Here is a 16903-nt window from a genome sequence, read left to right as displayed (position 1 = left end):
GTGGGAAGCAAAGCCTGGCGTGTTTTGTGCCACCTGAGAGGAGGACGAGGCCCCAGCAAGCCCGTGTGGGGTTATACACAGGCCAGGCTTGGAGCAGACCGCGGGGCGAACATACAGGTCTGAACTGAACGCCGGTTTTGTTTTGTTTTGTTTTGATTTTATTTAAAAAAAAATTTTTTTTTAACGTTTATTTATTTTTGAGACAGAGAGAGACAGAGCATGAACAGGGGAGGGGCAGAGAGAGAGAGGGAGACACAGAATCCGAAGCAGGCTCCAGGCTCCGAGCGGTCAGCACAGAGCCCCATGCGGGGCTCGAACCCATGGACCGCGAGATCGTGACCTGAGCCGAAGTCGGCCGCTTAACTGACTGAGCCACCCAGGCGCCCCTATTTTATTTTTTGAAAAGAATTTTTTTTAACTTTTTTTTTTTTTGAAGAGAGGGAGCATGAGTGGGGGAGGGACAGAAGGAGAGAGAGGGAGACACGGAATCCGAAGCAGGCTCCAGGCTCCGAGCTGTTAGCACAGAGCCCGACGTGGGGCTTGAACTCACGAACCGTGAGATCATGACCTGAACTGAAATCAAGAGTCGGATGCTCAACTGACAGCCACCTAGGTGCCCCTAAATGCCAATTTTAAGTAAATGGGAGGGGGATTTGCCACAGGCTGCTGTTGTCAGGGAGCCCCTGGCCCTGTCTGTGGATTTGCCGTGGGGATGTTTTGTGCTGAGAGAGTTCCTGAAGTGATTGTTGTCCCCTAGCAGGTGCCCACCCACTCTGAGGGAGAACAGTGCACAGAACTTTGCACAGAAGCTCCTGACCCCGGGGTAGGGGGCTGTCCCCGAGCCCCGTGATGCATGCTCGATAAAGCCATGGGAGGTCCGCTCCAGGAATCTGCAGGTGGCCTTGGGGACCCTCAGAAAGGACCTGTCCCCCCCACCCAGCGGAAGTCCTTGTGCTGCGGTCTGCCCGGCCCCCAAGTGGCTCAGGTCCCTGCTGCTCCGCAAGGGCCTGGCGAAGGGCGCCTCTCTGGACACGCTCTGGAATGGGAGCTCTGACTCTTGAGCTGGAGAACTTGTTGGGCAGGAGGGTTTCCGTTGAGCTTCGAGAGGGATCATCTCCCCCTCCTGGCTCGTTTTTACTTCTCTTGGATACAAAGAGGGTCGGTCGTCAAGGCTGCTCGTGATAAGGGGTCCTCGCTTCAGCCCTGGTAGTCCCTAAACAACGGGGGCCCACTGACGTCAGCCAGGTGCTCCCGTCTGCGGACCAGAGTGAAGTGTGGGGCCAGCCCTCTTCAGGGGCTTCCGAGGGGCAGCGCCCCGTGTGGCCTCGGGATCGTGTGTGAGATCCATGCAGAATGGGAGCACTGAGGCCGGGAGAGAGAAGGGGCTGGTGCAGGGTCCCTGCTCGGCCGTCTGCCCGGTGCTCCCTTTCCCGAGGCTCACAGCAGGACAGGCAGAGCAAGTTGGGAACGAGGGGGCATGGGCACTGGAGTATTACAGAGCTGAACATCAGACGCGAGGAAGCTCCGTGCCCCGAGAAGGAGCCCCAGGGCACGTTACGTGGAAAAAGCAAAGGGCAGGGCAGTGCGTCCGGATAAGAAAACCAGCATGAAGGAACCTACAGGGTCCCTGGCCATAGACACAGGGAGCAGCCGCCCAGAGACCTGGGGCCGGGGAGGGGGCCCGTCGTGGCCTGTGCCTCAGAGCGCTGGGCCCGGTGCACGTCCTGCCTCTTAAACGTTCATGGAGAGAAATAATGGACCGGGTGTGGAGGTCGGGAGGTCTGACTGGGCCTTTGGGCTGGAAGCAGGGCCTCGTGCTCTCCCTCGGCCAAGGGTCGCACGAGCTCTGGTCTGAGACTCGCAAAGCGTCCCAGTGCCGCCCGGCTGGCGCCCGCCCTGGAGGTGCATGTTGCCACGTGGGCTTCTGTTCGGTTTTCTCGTATCTCTGACTTTGCCTCTCCTGCTTTCTGCCTGGGGTTGGGGTCCCACGGTGCTCCCCGTCTCTCTGGCACCCGGAGCGCACAGGCCGGTCCGAGGCTGCCCCCACCGGCCCCCAGAGACCCCCGGGTCAGCTGGCAGAGCATCCAGGCCCGGCTTGCTAGGCGGTCTGCTTTCTCCGGGCGAGGGGCGGGAGGTCGGCTTCTCCCCGGGGCTCTGCGCCTGTGCCCCCGTGCCGTCTGTGCAGGGGTGCCCCGCTCACTCCATGTCCCCTGCCTCCCCCCAGGGCACCCTCATCCAGCACCTGAAGGAACACGTTCTCCACGGCAACATGGACAGCAGCGACACCCTCCTGTATTACACCACGGTGAGTCGAGCGTGCGTGTCCGGGGGGTGCCTCCTGCCCTCTGCGTCCCTCCCGTCGCTCGCTTTGCTTCCTTCAGGGTGGATGCGGTTCAGCCGGGGGTTTTGTGCCGGGGCCTTCACTTGCGCTAGCCGGGCGGGCCTGCCGGGAGCACAAGGGTCCTTGTAAGAGGGAGGTGGACGGGTCAGTGTCGGAGAAGGAGCTGTTCTGAGGGACGCAGAGGTCAGAGTGATGTGGGCTTAGGAGCCAAGGGATGTGCGTGACCTTTGGAAGCCGGTAGACGCCGAGAAAGAGATTCTCCCCGGAGGTTTCCAGGAGGAATGCGGTCCTGCAGACACCTTGACTTTGGGCTTTGGACCTGCAGAACTCGGAGATAGTAAATCGGTGGCGTTTGAGGGCACTAAGTCCCGTGGTGGTAATAGGAAGTGTTTCCAGGTGGCTCTCCCAATGACTGTGACAGCTGGGGGTCCGGTGCGGAGGCCAGGCTGGGCCTGAGAGAGGCCACCCTGGGGACCAGAGCCGCCTGCCAGCCCAGAACCTGGCCAGGAGGCCCCTGTCCCTGCCCCGGGAGTGGGCGTGCGGCTCAGGCAGCCACCACGCCAAGCCCAGGCACTGGCTGCCGCTGCCCTCACGGAAGTTCTTTTCTGCCCCAAGTCCTTGCCAGTGCGTTTTGTGGCTGAACCCAGGGCACCTGCCCCAGCTGGCCCGGAAGCTGGGCAGTTAGATGCTCGGTCGCCTCGCTCCTCACTGTGATTTGGGTCTCCGTCAGCTGCAGGCATGTATCCCAGAGCCCTGCTCACCCTGTCCCCACAGGCGGGCCCGTGGCGCCAGGCAGTGCCAGCCTCCGGGCCCTTTCCACGCGGAAGCCCAGCCCAGCAGGGTTGACGGGGTGTCGTGTTTGAATGGCACGAAGACCCCCGCAGCCCCGACCACGTCCAACTCAGCGGCCTCCCGGGGCCACGTGGTTTCAAATGACAGGGTTTTGCATCGAGGGAAGTGCCCGGAACGTGGCAGATCTGGAGCGGTCCTCCCGGAGGCTTTTCACTTTCCCCGGCAGCGTCCTGCCCACGAAGGACAGGCGGTTGGCTTGTCCTGTGGAGCCAGGCCTGCTCTGTGTCACTTAGTGACCCACTTTAGCAGCTTTTTTTTTTTTTTTTAATGTTTATTTATTTTTGAGACAGCATGAACGGGGGAGGGTCAGAGAGAGGGAGACACAGAATCCGAAACAGGCTCCAGGCTCTGAGCCGTCAGCACAGAGCCCGACGCGGGGCTCGAACTCACTGACCGCGAGATCGTGACCTGAGCCGAAGTCAGACGTTTAACCGACTGAGCCACCCAGGTGCCCCTTTAGCAGCTTTTTTGGACAGCGGGTCGGCCGGACCGCGAGCTGTGTGGGCTGCCGTGCTGATTTCTGGAGACGAGTTCTTTAGTAAAAGAAACTCAGCTAGGGATATTAAGGCAGCTCACCTAACTTGAGATTTTGTGCGACCCTGGTGGTGCCGAGGGGAAGGACAGGGGGCTCCGGGGGCCGCCGGGTTCTTGACGGCAGGGGACTTGCCGAGGCCGTGTGCCAGTCGTGTCTTCTAAGCCGTCGTCTGGGCTTCTCTGCCGGGCTGTGCCCGCGGGCGGCCTGGGGCGCCTTGTGGCCACCCGGTCCCCCCGTGGGATCTGCCGCAGGGGTGCCGGGCGAGGCCGTCTTGCCGGTGGGGTGTCCTCCTGGCCCTCGGTGCGGGCAGATTCCTGCCGGAGCTTCCCTCTGGCTGCCCTGCTCTGGAACCGCCCACAGATCCCCCGCGTGGACGGGAAAGCTGTTGTCAGTGGGTTTGCCAGCACCTTTGTGCCTTAAACTTTGTTCGTAGATAACAGAAAAGGCACTTCTTGCGTGTGGGAACCCTTTCACACAGCACGCCCGAGTGCACGTGAGATGTCGGCGTCCTCCGGGGTCCAGGGCAGCCGTGGCGGTCGTTCTCACACGCAGCGTGCGTGCCCCGCGGGCCTCTGGGTTTGTGCACCCCCCCCCCCCCCCCCCCGGTGTGGATGGGGTCATGCCGCGTGCCCTCTGCTGGCGTGTTTCACACTTAAGCTCGTCTCAGACACCTGTCCGCATCCACCCAGACCTCGTTCCTGTCGGCGGCCGCGGCGGGCGGCCGTCCGGGTGCAGACGTCGGACGCGGGTTCACGGACTCGGTGTGTGGGTGTTCCGTAGTCTGTGCCCGTGTGGGACCACGTTTGCGTTGGCGGGCGTCTCGCTGCCGTCCGTCTCCCGTTGTGCCCGGGAAGGCCGCGGCGGACGTTCTTCGACCCCTCTTAGCGCGCGTGTGTGCGTGGATCTGATGTGCGCGGTCGGCTCTTGGCGTGAAATTCCTGGGGCGAAGCCTCGTGCATCTGAGAGGGGCGGTTCGCAGCAGCCGTTGGCTCGGCCTCGGGAGGATTTCTAGGGACGTGAGGAGCCGAACGGTGGAGGTGAGGGCGGCTGGCCGGGCGCTCGGTTGGCACTGTGCTCCTTCTGTTCCAGGTCGGCTGGATGATGTGGAACTGGATGGTGTCCGCTCTGGCCACGGGGGCGGCCCTGGTCTTGTACGACGGCTCCCCCTTGGTGCCCACGCCCAACGTGCTCTGGGACCTGGTTGACCGGCTGGGGTAGGTACCCGAGACAGCACGCCGGGCCACAGAGCCACCCTGCGGTCGGCTGCCGTAGAGGAGGTACCTTCTCCGGGGTGCGTGGTGCCCCTCGGGGGGCGAGGGGGGGTGTGGGAGGTTGAAGTCGCCAAGGGAGGTGCGAAGGGGCAGGCAGTCCCGACTGGAGCCCACCAAGGAGATGGGGAGTCTTCGTGTAGAGTTGGGGGGCCACCCCCCAGGGCCGGGAGTGGGTCTGAAACAATCAGGATATCGGGAGAGGGAACGTGATCCTGTTTCTAGGACTCTGGAATCCAAGAACTGGCGGGAAAGCTCAGGAGGAAGGGAGACAGGGCCACGGGGCCAGCGAGGGTTCTGTCTCACGCAGGGCTCCTCCGGCTCAAGGCTGAGGTGGGGTGTGAAACAGGCGGCTCGGGGGACGGTGTGGACGCGTACGGGAAGGGGGCGGGCGCCGAGCCCAGCACTGGGGCGTTCGCAGGGTCTGGGCTTCCCGCCGCCGGCCTTCTGGGCCCGATGGCGAGAGGGCAGTCCTGCCTTTGCCAGCCGTCCCGCGGTGCTGGCCTGCTGTCCCCTGGGTCTCCTCGAGCCTGTCTGGAGATTGCTCCACGATGCTCCCCCTGTGTGAGGGGGTCTGTCCTCCATGCAGTCCTGCTAACGGCTCGCTCCTTGATCGAGTGATATGCAGGAATCCTGAGGAGCAGAGGCAGAACACGGGGAAGGACGCGGGGCCCCCTCTCCTAAATCTCCTCCTCCTCATCGCTGTGGGAAGTGGCCAGGAGACCGACCGCGTGGGAGTGCTTTCTCTGCTAATGAGTTAATCGTAACCGACCGAGGTGTCCTCACCACTGTGCTGCGCGGTCACTGTTGGCCTAATGATCGTGGTTCCAGGAGTGAGAATATAGAACCAGCAGACCCTGGGGGCCCGGAAGCAGCCGTGCTCTGAAATGTGCTCGTTACTTTAAGTCTGAATCCGTTCACGGTGGGGAAACAGAAGGAGCCAGTAACGTTTTTACCTCCCTGGCCGTTAATATTTCAAATATAGCTTTGCCTGGCCTGGGTAATATTTAAATCCTGACATTTGGCTCCCAATATTGGTGAGGAAGGTTAGTTCCTAATGAGACTGTTTTGCAACGAAAGGTTAATCGAATCTCTGGGAACGTAGATGGCTTTAAGAGCTTTACCCTTAATACCTGTGAACCAGGCTCCAGGTGGGGACACTTTCTGGTGTGTGTGTGTGTGTGTGTGTGTGTGTGTGTGTGTGTGTGACAGGAAGGGGGTCAGAAAATGTGCATTATTGGGGTTCGATGCTAAAGAATTTGAAGGATGAAGAGCCCCAGGAAAACCCAGCTCTGTGTGTGTCTGTGTACGTGCACGTGTGTGTGTGTGTGCACGTGTGCACAAGGGTGAGCGACTGTGTGTAAGTGTGCGTGAGCAAGAGTGAGTGCATATGTGGGTGTGCCTGCGTGTGCGTGTAGGTGTGGGTGTGCGTGCACGTGGGTGTGTGTCTGACACAGGTCTGTGCTCTGGGCCCATGTGGTAGGCACGTCCTGAGCCCTGGTTGGCTCGTGCCCCAGATGTTGCCAGAGACGTGGCCTTGGCCGCCCCGGACCCGGCCGGGAGAGCCTGCCCTCCGGGTTCGCGGAGGCTGGTGCGGCTGCACGGCCCGGGCGGGAGCCGAGGGGAGGGGAGCGTGCAAGGGCCTCAGGCCTCCGCCGCCTGCTCCCACTGCCAACGGCGATCGAAGGGGGGGGTGCGTGTCAGGTGAGGCGAAAATTAAAAACTGAGTCGCGTGTGGTCACGTCAGATCCTGCTGGTTTGTAGCACGAGCTGCGGCCCTTGCGAGCGGCTGAACGGCAGGGATCTTGTGGGGCCGTTTCAGGGCGTCTGGTTTTTAAAATAACGTCGATAAATGTAGGAATGAAATCCTCGCCGACTGATACCGTGCCAGCGCACGGACTCGCCCCCTCGGTTGGTGACTGGGCGTTTGCTGTGTCGGCACAGACGAGGTTCTTTCAAAGGACGGGCTTTCTTCATCATCTGGGGTGTATTTCTGGGCTCTGGGAGCCTGGCTCGGGGAATACTCGGGTGAGGGCTGGGGCCAGAAGTCTGGGGTCTTCTGTGTGGGCTGCGTCAGTAACTGGGCCTGCGTCAAAGCCCCCCGGATTACCCCGTGTCGCCTGTCTCTGAGTGCGAGAGTTCTCGCTGGAGCCTGGTGGCGGGCCGACAAGCTCACCTTGCAAAGTGCACTTGCGGGACGGCCCTTTGCCGGTATCATTTGTGCACCCGCCCGCGCGTATCTGGGTGTGCGCTCCGTGCCCCGTCCCCCGCCGGGCCCCGGGGCGTGCACGGTGGTGGAGGGGGACAGGTCCCTGTCCTCGAGGGGCTGGCACCCGAATGGGGGAAGGAGACAGAGAAAGAAGTGCCATTGGTGCCCTGGGGTCAGGGAGACCCTCGGAGGCAAGGGCACTGGGGCCGGGACTTGAACCTCCAGACCTGGGGAGGGGCCACGACACGTTCAGGCAGAGGGAATACGAGAGCCCAGGCCCTGAGCGGGACTGAGACAGGTGTGCCGGGGAAGGAGACCCTTGTGGCCTGAGCGCGAAGTCGATGTGGGGCCGGCCGAGGGGTCTTGATTTTATGGCTTCCTTTGGCCGAAAAAGAGAAAATATCCCGTAAGCGGGAGGATAGTGGGTTGTCGTGTGGGTCGTTATCTTCCACGGAGCCTCGTGGTCCGGGGACCCAGGGTTCTGGGCATGTTAAGAGTCAGCGTGCAGACCTGTCCCTGCTGTACCCCGACGGTAAACACAGTGTCGTGACTCACTCTGAACTCAATAGCGAGCATCAGTTCAGCCCGGGAAAGTGACGTGTCTTGGATTTTGCAGACTTGTCAGCGATGAGTCACTAATCCTAGAAGGCTTCGGTGCATGGCCTGTGCAGGAGCCCGAGAGTTTGTCTTCTTTCCCTCCCGTGCCCTTAGCATCACCATCCTTGGAACGGGTGCCAAGTGGCTGGCTGTGCTCGAAGAGAAAGACCTGAAGCCAAGTGAGTAAAGCGTGCCTCTCGCAGCACCTGGCCCGTTCCCCGTCTTGCCAGCCAGGCAATTCAGAGCTGCTCCGTTACCTGTTTCCTGCACGCAGGCCAGGCTACAGGTGTCGGATTTAGTTTTAATCTTTCCGTGGTCCTTCGCCCTAGTGGAAACCCACAGTCTCCAGACGCTTCATACGGTCCTGTCCACCGGCTCCCCGCTGAAAGCCCAAAGCTACGACTATGTCTACAGGTGCATTAAGAGCAGCATCCTTCTGGGTTCCATCTCAGGTACGCTCCCCTCTGTGTGCTTGTGGGGAGGGGGTGCTGGAGGAATCAGGACACGGGACACGACCGGGCCGGTCCCCCCCGGCGCGCACAGCCTCTGACCCACACGCCTCTGTGCACGTTGGCTCTTCTTGTCCCTGGTAGTCAGGTTTGAGAAAGTCGCCGAGTTGGCAGATGCTGAACCGTGGCTCCTGGGGAGATAATGCACCTACGTGTCTCACGTCAGTTACGATCTCATGTCCCGGAAACGGCTTTTTGTGGTAGATTCTGTTTCCTTCATTTTACAAAAGGGAAAACAAGGTTTGCTGGAGATGCCCCACTAACGGGGCGCGGTGGAGGGATTCAAACCCAGCGCAGCCGCCCCGGAGCCTGAGCTCCTCCCCTCGCGGTCCTCCGGTCCTCGCGGTGACGGAGCTGGAGCCAGAGGGCAGGGCTCTCCGCCTGGTTGGACCTCAGCCGGGAACGTGCGTGTCGGGCATCTCGAGATTTTCACCGCTTGGTTCTCGGGTCACGTTCTCAGACGACCTTGAAAGCACCCCGAGTGTCGATTTTGGGGTTACAAAGTTAGCGAGTAGGAGAATTTGCAACTACGGAATCTGTAAATACTAAGAATCGGCTGTGTATAGGAACAGTCGTTGCAACGTTGCGTATGTTCATTGAAAGCCGGAAATGACCTGTGTGCCCAGTAGAAGGGGACTGATGGAATCATTTATGGTGCATCCTTCGTTTTTGCAGCTGTTAGAAGGGAGACGATGACGATTTTTATTTAGATGGAAACTTACTTACTATAATTGAGAGAGGGTTGTGATGTGTTCAGAAAAGCAGACTCCAGAGTTATCAAGTGTGGTCACCTTCGTAGATTGAAGAAAGGCACGTGTGCAGGTGTGTGGACGCCCGCGTGTGCGTATGGGCGTTGGGATTTCAAGTGGCTTTTTTTCCCTACTTTTTTCCTAACATAAAGTTGTGTGAAGATAATTTGTATATTCAGAATCCAAAAGGAAATAGGGTGGTGACCCCGCCCCCATCCTCCTTCCCCAAGGAAGCCCGTGCCGGTTTCTGTCAGAGGCTGTCTGTCTGTGCGTAGGTGGCACAGCAGTGTTGGGGGGGGGGCATTTGACGTAGGGTTCCCGCTGTCCCACGTTTCCCCCTTGACGGTGCGACCTGGGCTTCGTTCTCCCGCAGCTCATCAAAATCTTTAGATGACTGTATTCTTCTGAAAGCACATCTTTAAAAGACGCCATTTGATTTGCTGGAAGCCTGAGGCTGAGGACGCCCCCGCCAGCCCTCCTCCTTCCAGCTGGACCCTTGGCCCGAGGCTGGGGGTCTTGGGCCGTTGGGGCGAGCAGGGATCCCGCCAACGTCCGAGAGTGGTCTTGGGACCTCCCTTTCCCCTCTGGGCCTCAGTTTTCCCTCACGAGGAGTGGATTGTAGCGTGGGATCGCCAGGGGCCGAGTGGGTGGGCACGCCGGGGATCCGGTCCCTTATTTCGTGGAGTCATTGGCCTCACGATAGACGACATCCATACATGTCTGCTGCCCGCGTACCACTCGGTGGGGTGCCGTGAAGCCCTGAGACATAACAGCTGTGTGTCCTGAGACAAGACGGTCCTCGGGAGAAGCAGGAATAGGGTTGAGGAGCTCCTGTCTGTATGAGCAGGTTGTCTGCGTGGAGGGTCTCTGGCCGCTGGGAGGAGAGCCAGGTGTCGGGAGACTCACGTCCGCTCCTTACCCTCCTGAGAGTTGTGGGCCTTGAGCCACCCACGTTCCCTGCCCCAAATGCTGGTTTGTAGAAGCTTCGGGAAGTGGATTTCCACGGTACTGCTGGGCGATTCGGTGACATTCTAACAGCGGGCCGTTTCGGCTCAGAGCCTCTCGGCACCGGGCCGGTGCTGTGTGTGTCACAGCGTCCCCTGAGAGCATCTGGTGCTCATCTGGGGGCCGTGCTGGCACCCCCCCTGGGGCCCGGGGCGCTGAGATGAGCGTGATCCTCGTTTTCATGGGGAGGGGAGCAAGGGGACGGTTGTCGGCAGCGGTGGGTCCGGCTTCGGGGGTTCCTGCCGCTCCTGTCTCCGTGGCTCTTGGGATTGGACTCGCTTTCGAGTTCCTTCCTGAAACTGGAGTGTTTCCCATCCCGTGCGGCCTCATGTGGGGGGCCCTCGCTGAACGGACCTTGGGGTTTCTGCTCTCCCAGCGGCCGCGTGCGTGCACACGCCAGCAAAGGGCCTCCGTGCCCTTTGGACCGTCTGGGAGATGATGCCCGTGCCGTAGATCTAACGGGCGAAGCTTCCGTTTTCCCTGAGCCCGCGTCTTGAATTTCGAGGTGACCACGAGAGGTCATCTGTTTTGTGCGTCCTGCGGCAGGAAGCCTTGGTCACAGAATAAACCCCCCAGACACGGGCGGTTTGCTGCAATTCCGTTTCTTCCTCTAGAAGCCGGAACCATCCGGGGGTTTTTCTGTATTTATCTCGAGAAAGAGTGGGACTAGCTGTCCTTTGAGGTCTCCCCCGTGGGGTGTTCCCCAGTAATAAACTCGGCCGTTTGTCCCCGTCTTCTGAATGTGGATCTCCTTTTGTCGTGTCTGCAGGTGGCACCGACATCATCTCCTGCTTCATGGGCCAGAACTTCTCTGTTCCTGTGTACCGAGGGGAGATTCAGGCCCGGAACCTGGGCATGGCCGTGGAAGCCTGGAACGAGGAAGGTGACGGCTTCACTGACCACTTTTCTTTCCGTGCCCGGGCGTGACCTGGATGCTTGGTGTCAGTTCTGCAGAACCTCCCGGGGCGGGGAGGCCCTGCTCGCCTGCAGAGTGATGCAGCTTCTCGCCCGGCCCGGCCCCAACCCCCTTCAGCCTGCCCACCTGGGAAGTCGGTGTCGGCCGGATCACAGTGGAGAGCTGTGTGTTCAGGAATAGCAGGAAGGCGGCCGTTCCCCCGGCATCCAAATGTCGGAGATGCTGCTGAGGCTGCCGTACTGCCTTGCTAGTCTGACACCCTGACCTTGACGAGGACCCAGTGAGGGAGCTGGGGGTTGGCCTCTCTGGGTTGCTTTGTAACCTGTTAGCAGCCACTGGCTATAAATCAGCAAAGCCTGTTTGTGTCTCCAGCACCAAACAGGGCCTGGCGTGTGGTGTGTGCACTGCACAAATTTGCACTGCAGCCACCATTATTTCGACCTGGCGGAGTGCACGGGGAGGTTGTGCCCGTTCCCGTTTGCACGAGGGAGAGGGAGAGACAGCAGCAGTCGTGGCCACACCGGGCTGCGAGCCTGGGGAGTGCAGGAAGGGTCTCTCCTGAAGTTCACAGAGAGTGTTGCCAGAGACCTTTCTGGAAATCCGTTCTTATCTTCAGAAGAAGGCTTTTCCCTGGTGCTGCCTGGGGTCATTGCTCAGAAAAGTTCTTGGTTCCGTACGTCTGTTTTCCTCCCCACCGTCCAACCATTTCTCTTGGCTCTGGCTGCCGCCGCGTTCGGTAGCCTGCTCGGGAGGAGATGCTCCTGGCAGAGAGAAACAGACGCTTCCAGAGGCACACGGTTACCTGTCTGCCCGTCTTCTGTCTCGGGGCTTCGGTGGGATGGCATGAGCTAGGCGAGGTGACGGACACGCGATAACCCGGGAGCCTCCGTGGATGCATGGGGGGTGATGGCTTCTCAGTGCAAGTCCCGCCCTGCTGCACTGTGGAAGGTGCTGGATAGACGGGCACCAGCCGGCTTTCCACAGGCCCACTCAGTGGGAGTGGGAGGGACGCGGTCTGGTCCTGTCTCTGTGGCCTCCGTGGCCTGTGCTGTGCCTGGGGCTGGAATCCAGGCTGCCCTTGTGGCAGCACGTGTGCCTCAGTGCCACCTGTTGAGCTCACAATGTGGTGATGGAGAGAGAGGGTGAAGGTGGGTACCCCGTGTTGCCTCAATTCTACCCCTGGAGAAGCATTTGCACCTGTGAGCAAGGAGACCTGTGTGAGGGTGCTCCCCGTGGTTTGTGCGCAGGTGCTCCCCATGGTGTGCGTGCGGGGGCTCCCCCTGGTGTGGCATGGGGGCTCCCCCTGGTGCGTGTAGGTGCTCCCTATAGTGTGTGCGCGGGTGCTCCCCCTGGTGTGGGTGTTCCGCGTGGTGTGGGTGCTCCCTCTGGGGTGTGCGTGGGTGCTTGCCCTGGTGTGGGCGCGGGTGCTCCTCTTGATGTGTGTGTGCTCCCCATGGTGTGCCTGTGAGTGCTCTGAGTGGTGTGCACACGAGTGCTCTCACTAGTGTGGGCGCGAGTGCTCCCCCTGGGGTGTGCGCGAGTGCTCCCCCTGGTGTGGGCGAGGGTGCTTCCCGTAGTGTGCGTGTAGGTGCTCCCCCTGGGGTATGTGCAGGTGCTCCCCGTGGTGTGCGCGCGGGTGCTCCCCTTGGTGTGCGTGCAAGTGCTCCCCATGGTGTGCGTGGGGGTGCTCCCCGTGGTGTGAGCGCGGGTGCTCCCCCCCAGGGTGCGTGCGAGTGCTCCACGTGGTGTGCATGCAAGTGCTCCCCCTGGTGTGGGTACAGGTACTCCCCCTGGTGTGGGCGCGGGTGCTCCCCGTGATGTGCGCTTGCTCCCCATGGTGTGCACACGAGTGCTCTCACTGGTGTGGGCGCGAGTGCTCCCCCTGGTGTGGGTGCTCCCCCTGGTGTGGGCGCGGGTGCTCCCCGTGATGTGCACGTGCTCCCCGTGGTGTGCGTGTGGGTGCTCCCCGTGGTGTGTGCGCGGGTGGTCCCGCTCCCCGTGGTGTGCGTGGAAGTGCTCCCCATGGTGTGCGTGGGGGTGCTCCCCGTGGTGTGCACGCGAGTGCTCCCCCTGGTGTGGGTACAGGTACTCCCCCTGGGGTGGGCGCGGGTGCTCCCCCTGGTGTGGGCGCGGGTGCTCCCCGTGATGTGCGCGTGCTCCCCATGGTGTGCGTGGGGGTGCTCCCCGTAGTGTGCGTGTAGGTGCTCCCCCTGGGGTATGTGCGGGTGCTACCCGTGGTGTGCGTGGGGGTGATCCCTGTGGTGTGTGTGCGGGTGCTCCCCACGATGTGTGCGCGCTCCCCGTGGTGTGCGTGGAAGTGCTCCCCGTGGTGTGCGTGGGGGTGCTCCCCGTGGTGTGCGTGGGGGTGCTCCCTGTGGTGTGTGCGCGGGTGCTCCCTGCGATGTGTGCGCGCTCCCCGTGGTGTGCGTGGAAGTGCTCCCCATGGTGTGCGTGGGGGTGCTCCCCCCGGGGTGCGTGTGAGTGCTCCACGTGGTGTTCACGGGAGTGCTCCCCCTGGTGTGGGTACAGGTACTCCCCCTGGGGTGGGCGTGGGTGCTCCCCCTGGTGTGGGTGCGGGTGCTCCCCGCGATGTGCGCATGCTCCCCATGGTGTGCGTGGGGGTGCTCCCCGTAGTGTGCGTGTAGGTGCTCCCCCTGGGGTATGTGTCGGTGCTCCCCGTGGTGTGTGTGGGTGCTCCCTGTGGTGTGTGCGCGGGTGCTCCCCGCGATGTGTGCGCGCTCCCCGTGGTGTGCGTGGGGGTGCTCCCCATGGTGTGTGTGGGGGTGCTCCCCGTGGTGTGTGTGCGGGTGCTCCCCGTGATGTGTGCGCGCTCCCCGTGGTGTGCGTGGAAGTGCTCCCCATGGTGTGCGTGGGGGTGCTCCCTGTGGTGTGTGTGCGGGTGCTCCCCGTGATGTGTGCGCGCTCCCCGTGGTGTGCGTGGGGGTGCTCCCGTGGTGTGTGTGCGCTAGGGAGCAGAGCTGGGAACGACAGAGAGGTGCGTCTCCGGAGGAATAAATGCTCGTGATTGCACACGGGAAATCACGAGCCCCGAGCGACCCGATTGGAACACCACGTAGTAGATGAGCGAGTCCCCCCGGTGCCACACTGGGAGCGGCGCTGGACACGCGCCGCGCGAGGCCGTGTACGTGGTTCGGAAACACACAGGACGGTGTCGGTGGAGTGAAAGTATTGACCCCCGTGTGGGAAAAACAAATCACGTATCGAAGGGAGGTGCGGGGGGAACGCGCCGGGAGGGAAGGTCTTCAGGGGAGGAGTGCGCGCGGCTTCCAGGGGCGCTGACGTGACCAGGGGCGCGCTGTGCCTTCACGTGGGTCCCACGCACGGCGCGGCGCGTAAGGGGGGTGGGGTGGGGGGGGGCTGGCGAGGGGGCGGGGAGAACCCCAGGGGGCGTGGCTGCCTTGGGTGCTGAGGTTATTCTGAATTCTTCCCAAACCAGGAAAGGCGGTGTGGGGAGAGAGCGGGGAGCTGGTGTGCACCAAGCCGATCCCCTGCCAGCCCACGCACTTCTGGAACGACGAGAACGGGAGCAAGTACAGGAAGGCCTATTTCTCCATGTTCCCAGGTACGTGGGCTGCGGGTGCAGACTCGGCCTGGCCGGGCCCGCGGGCTCTGCTTCCGGATGTGCCCCCTCCGCCCGCGCGTGGGGAGCGGCCCACAGCCCCTTCCGCCAGAGGGGCGATGGTGAGCGGCTGCTCAGATTCTTGTCACCTTCAGCTCGAGGCCGTCACGGGAAACCGGCGTCCGGGTTTAACTTACCCTTAACCGGCCCGTGTGCGCAGAGCCCCTGCGCCCCAGTCGCTGCTGCCGGGAGCCGGCGCGAGCCAGTGGTTTGCCCGCGGGAGGGCTGCGGACGCGCGCGCTTACTCAGGACTGTGCGCGGCCCGTTCGGGGGGGGGGGGGGGGAAGGCGTGTGCAAGCGGATTCTGGCCCGGACTCTTCCTTCCTGCCCCACGCACCCTCAGCCGGTCCTCACCGAGGGGCTGGACAGTGGGGTGGTTTACGACCCGCTGGTCACTCTGGCGCAGCCTGACGCCCTCCCGGTTCGTGTTCTGAGCGACGCCTCGTCCCAGAGCCCCTGCCCCCTCCTGCCTTGTCTCAGAAGCACCGCTGAGTTCCCGCAGCTGCGCCATTCACAGTTCGGCAAGCCCTCTGTCCCAGGGCGGTTTGGTCCAAGTATTTGCTTCGGTGTCTAGAGAGTGATCCGATTTTGCATTAACCACGTGTGGACGGTCTGAGAAGGGCAGGTGACCGTTGGTGGCCGAATTTGCCGCGGACCTCTCCCATTTCCCGCTTGGCCTTGCGCGTTTGCACAGCCTGCGTAGGACCACCGTCCTGGCACCACACCTCCCACTCGGGAGTCGCCGTTGCGTTTCCATTTTTGCCTTGGCTGCCAGGAAAATCGGAGTTGAAATCATTGCTTGATCATAGGATTCCGCTTATCCCCAGGACAGAATTTCTGATTCTCCTTAAAGAATCTCATCATATAGTCAGTTTTGTAAGTAGATGCCTCAAGTATTTCCTGCGAGTAGGTGCAGTATAGGAACCAGTATGCACAGAGGAAGGCAGTGAAGACAGTGGGACCCTGAAGCTGTTGGTCACGGACCGGGTGAACACGGGTTGAACCTGACCGTCTGTCCACTCCCCAGCACTGGGAGATTCTTACACTGTATTGGAATTGATGGTTAAAGAAAATAGTTGGAAGGCAAGGTCGTCCTTGCTGTAGCAGGAAGGAGACTCCCAGACACCCTTAGGCCGGGCGAGAATGTAAGCAGGCAGTGATATCCAAGAAAAATCAGTGAGCGAAGAGCAGAAGTTCAGCACAGAGGGCGTAGTATCTCTTTTGTGTTTGGAAAGGAAGTCTGTGTGTGTAAGTCTGTGAATAAATGCACGACAAAGGGTTGTCTGAGTGGGGGAATTATGAGCCGTTTTGGTTTTCTTCATGACATCTTACTGTTTTTAAAAGCCTAGTAAAAACTTAAAGAGAAATGAAAAACAGAGTGAAGAAAGATTCAGACCGTTCTGATTCTACAGAGCAATGACTTCAGCTCTGAGTTTCCTGGCAGCCAAGGCAAAATGGAAACAAAATGGGCACAGGGAAGTGTAGAGGACACGGGACACTAGGCCTGCCCACGAGCTGCCAGCATGTTGGGCTTGATGACATGGAGACGGCCAGTGTCCCTCAGCCCTCGTCAGCAAAAGAGTCCAAAGTGGACGGAGGTCCCGCGTTCAGTAAGAGAAGCGTGTGACTGTGCGATTTATCTGTGATGGCGCGTCTGTGTACGTGGAACGCTGTGCCACTCTTCTTTAATGTACAAAAGTACGTGCTCACCGTAAGAGGTTCCCTGCGCTGGATCTCCAGGGGGGAAAGCAGGAGAAGGCCGGGTCTCCCCCTTCACGCTGGCATGCTCGTCCCCAGGCACCATCACTCACGTCGGGGGGGGGGGGGGGGTGCAGAAACAGAGCCAGTCTGCCTGCCATGGACACAGTGGGAGCTGCAGGCCTGCGGAAGCCCACGAGGAACCCTGTGACAGCCTGGCCCCAGAGCCACCAGCCCCTTGTGAATTCCTCCTCCCGACTTTGTTTTGTACGAGGCGGAACCATTTCGTTGTCACAAATGACCGCTCCTTCAGGGTGCATTTGCGTCTTCCGTTTGACCTCCATTTCCGGGGCCGTGCGTTAATTATCAAACTCCTGGGACACCGGGCTGCGCATAAACCAGACCGTGTGCCAGCACGGGCGCCCGAGTCCCCACGTGAGCAGGACAGGCCCTGCTGCTGTGTCTGCGGCTTTCTGTGTCCCGGGACTGCGCGTGCAAAGCCGGTCTCCTGTGTTCCTGCCCACACCCCACACGTAGCACCTGCAGTCCCGGGAAGTTTTCCCTGTTTGTGGGGGTGAATCTTT

The 16903-nt window shown here is 61.1% G+C and overlaps 1 protein-coding gene across 4 annotated transcripts in view; it reads left to right on the top strand.

Moving 5' to 3' along the window:
- The window catches only part of AACS (acetoacetyl-CoA synthetase), a 63720-nt gene that overhangs the window by 29944 nt on the left and 16873 nt on the right, over positions 1-16903 (top strand). For all 4 annotated transcript variants that reach the window (XM_042910232.1, XM_042910236.1, XM_042910233.1 and 1 more), the window contains exons 9-14: positions 2225-2305; positions 4818-4942; positions 7917-7981; positions 8132-8254; positions 10835-10948; positions 14439-14564. In XM_042910232.1, coding sequence (XP_042766166.1) covers positions 2225-2305; positions 4818-4942; positions 7917-7981; positions 8132-8254; positions 10835-10948; positions 14439-14564 — 634 coding nt within the window. The remainder of the gene's footprint in view (positions 1-2224; positions 2306-4817; positions 4943-7916; positions 7982-8131; positions 8255-10834; positions 10949-14438; positions 14565-16903) is intronic.

Source organism: Panthera leo, chromosome D3, assembly GCF_018350215.1.
Source record: "Panthera leo isolate Ple1 chromosome D3, P.leo_Ple1_pat1.1, whole genome shotgun sequence".
Classification (NCBI taxonomy): domain Eukaryota; kingdom Metazoa; phylum Chordata; class Mammalia; order Carnivora; family Felidae; genus Panthera; species Panthera leo.
This window is presented reverse-complemented; position numbering and strand designations above follow the sequence as displayed.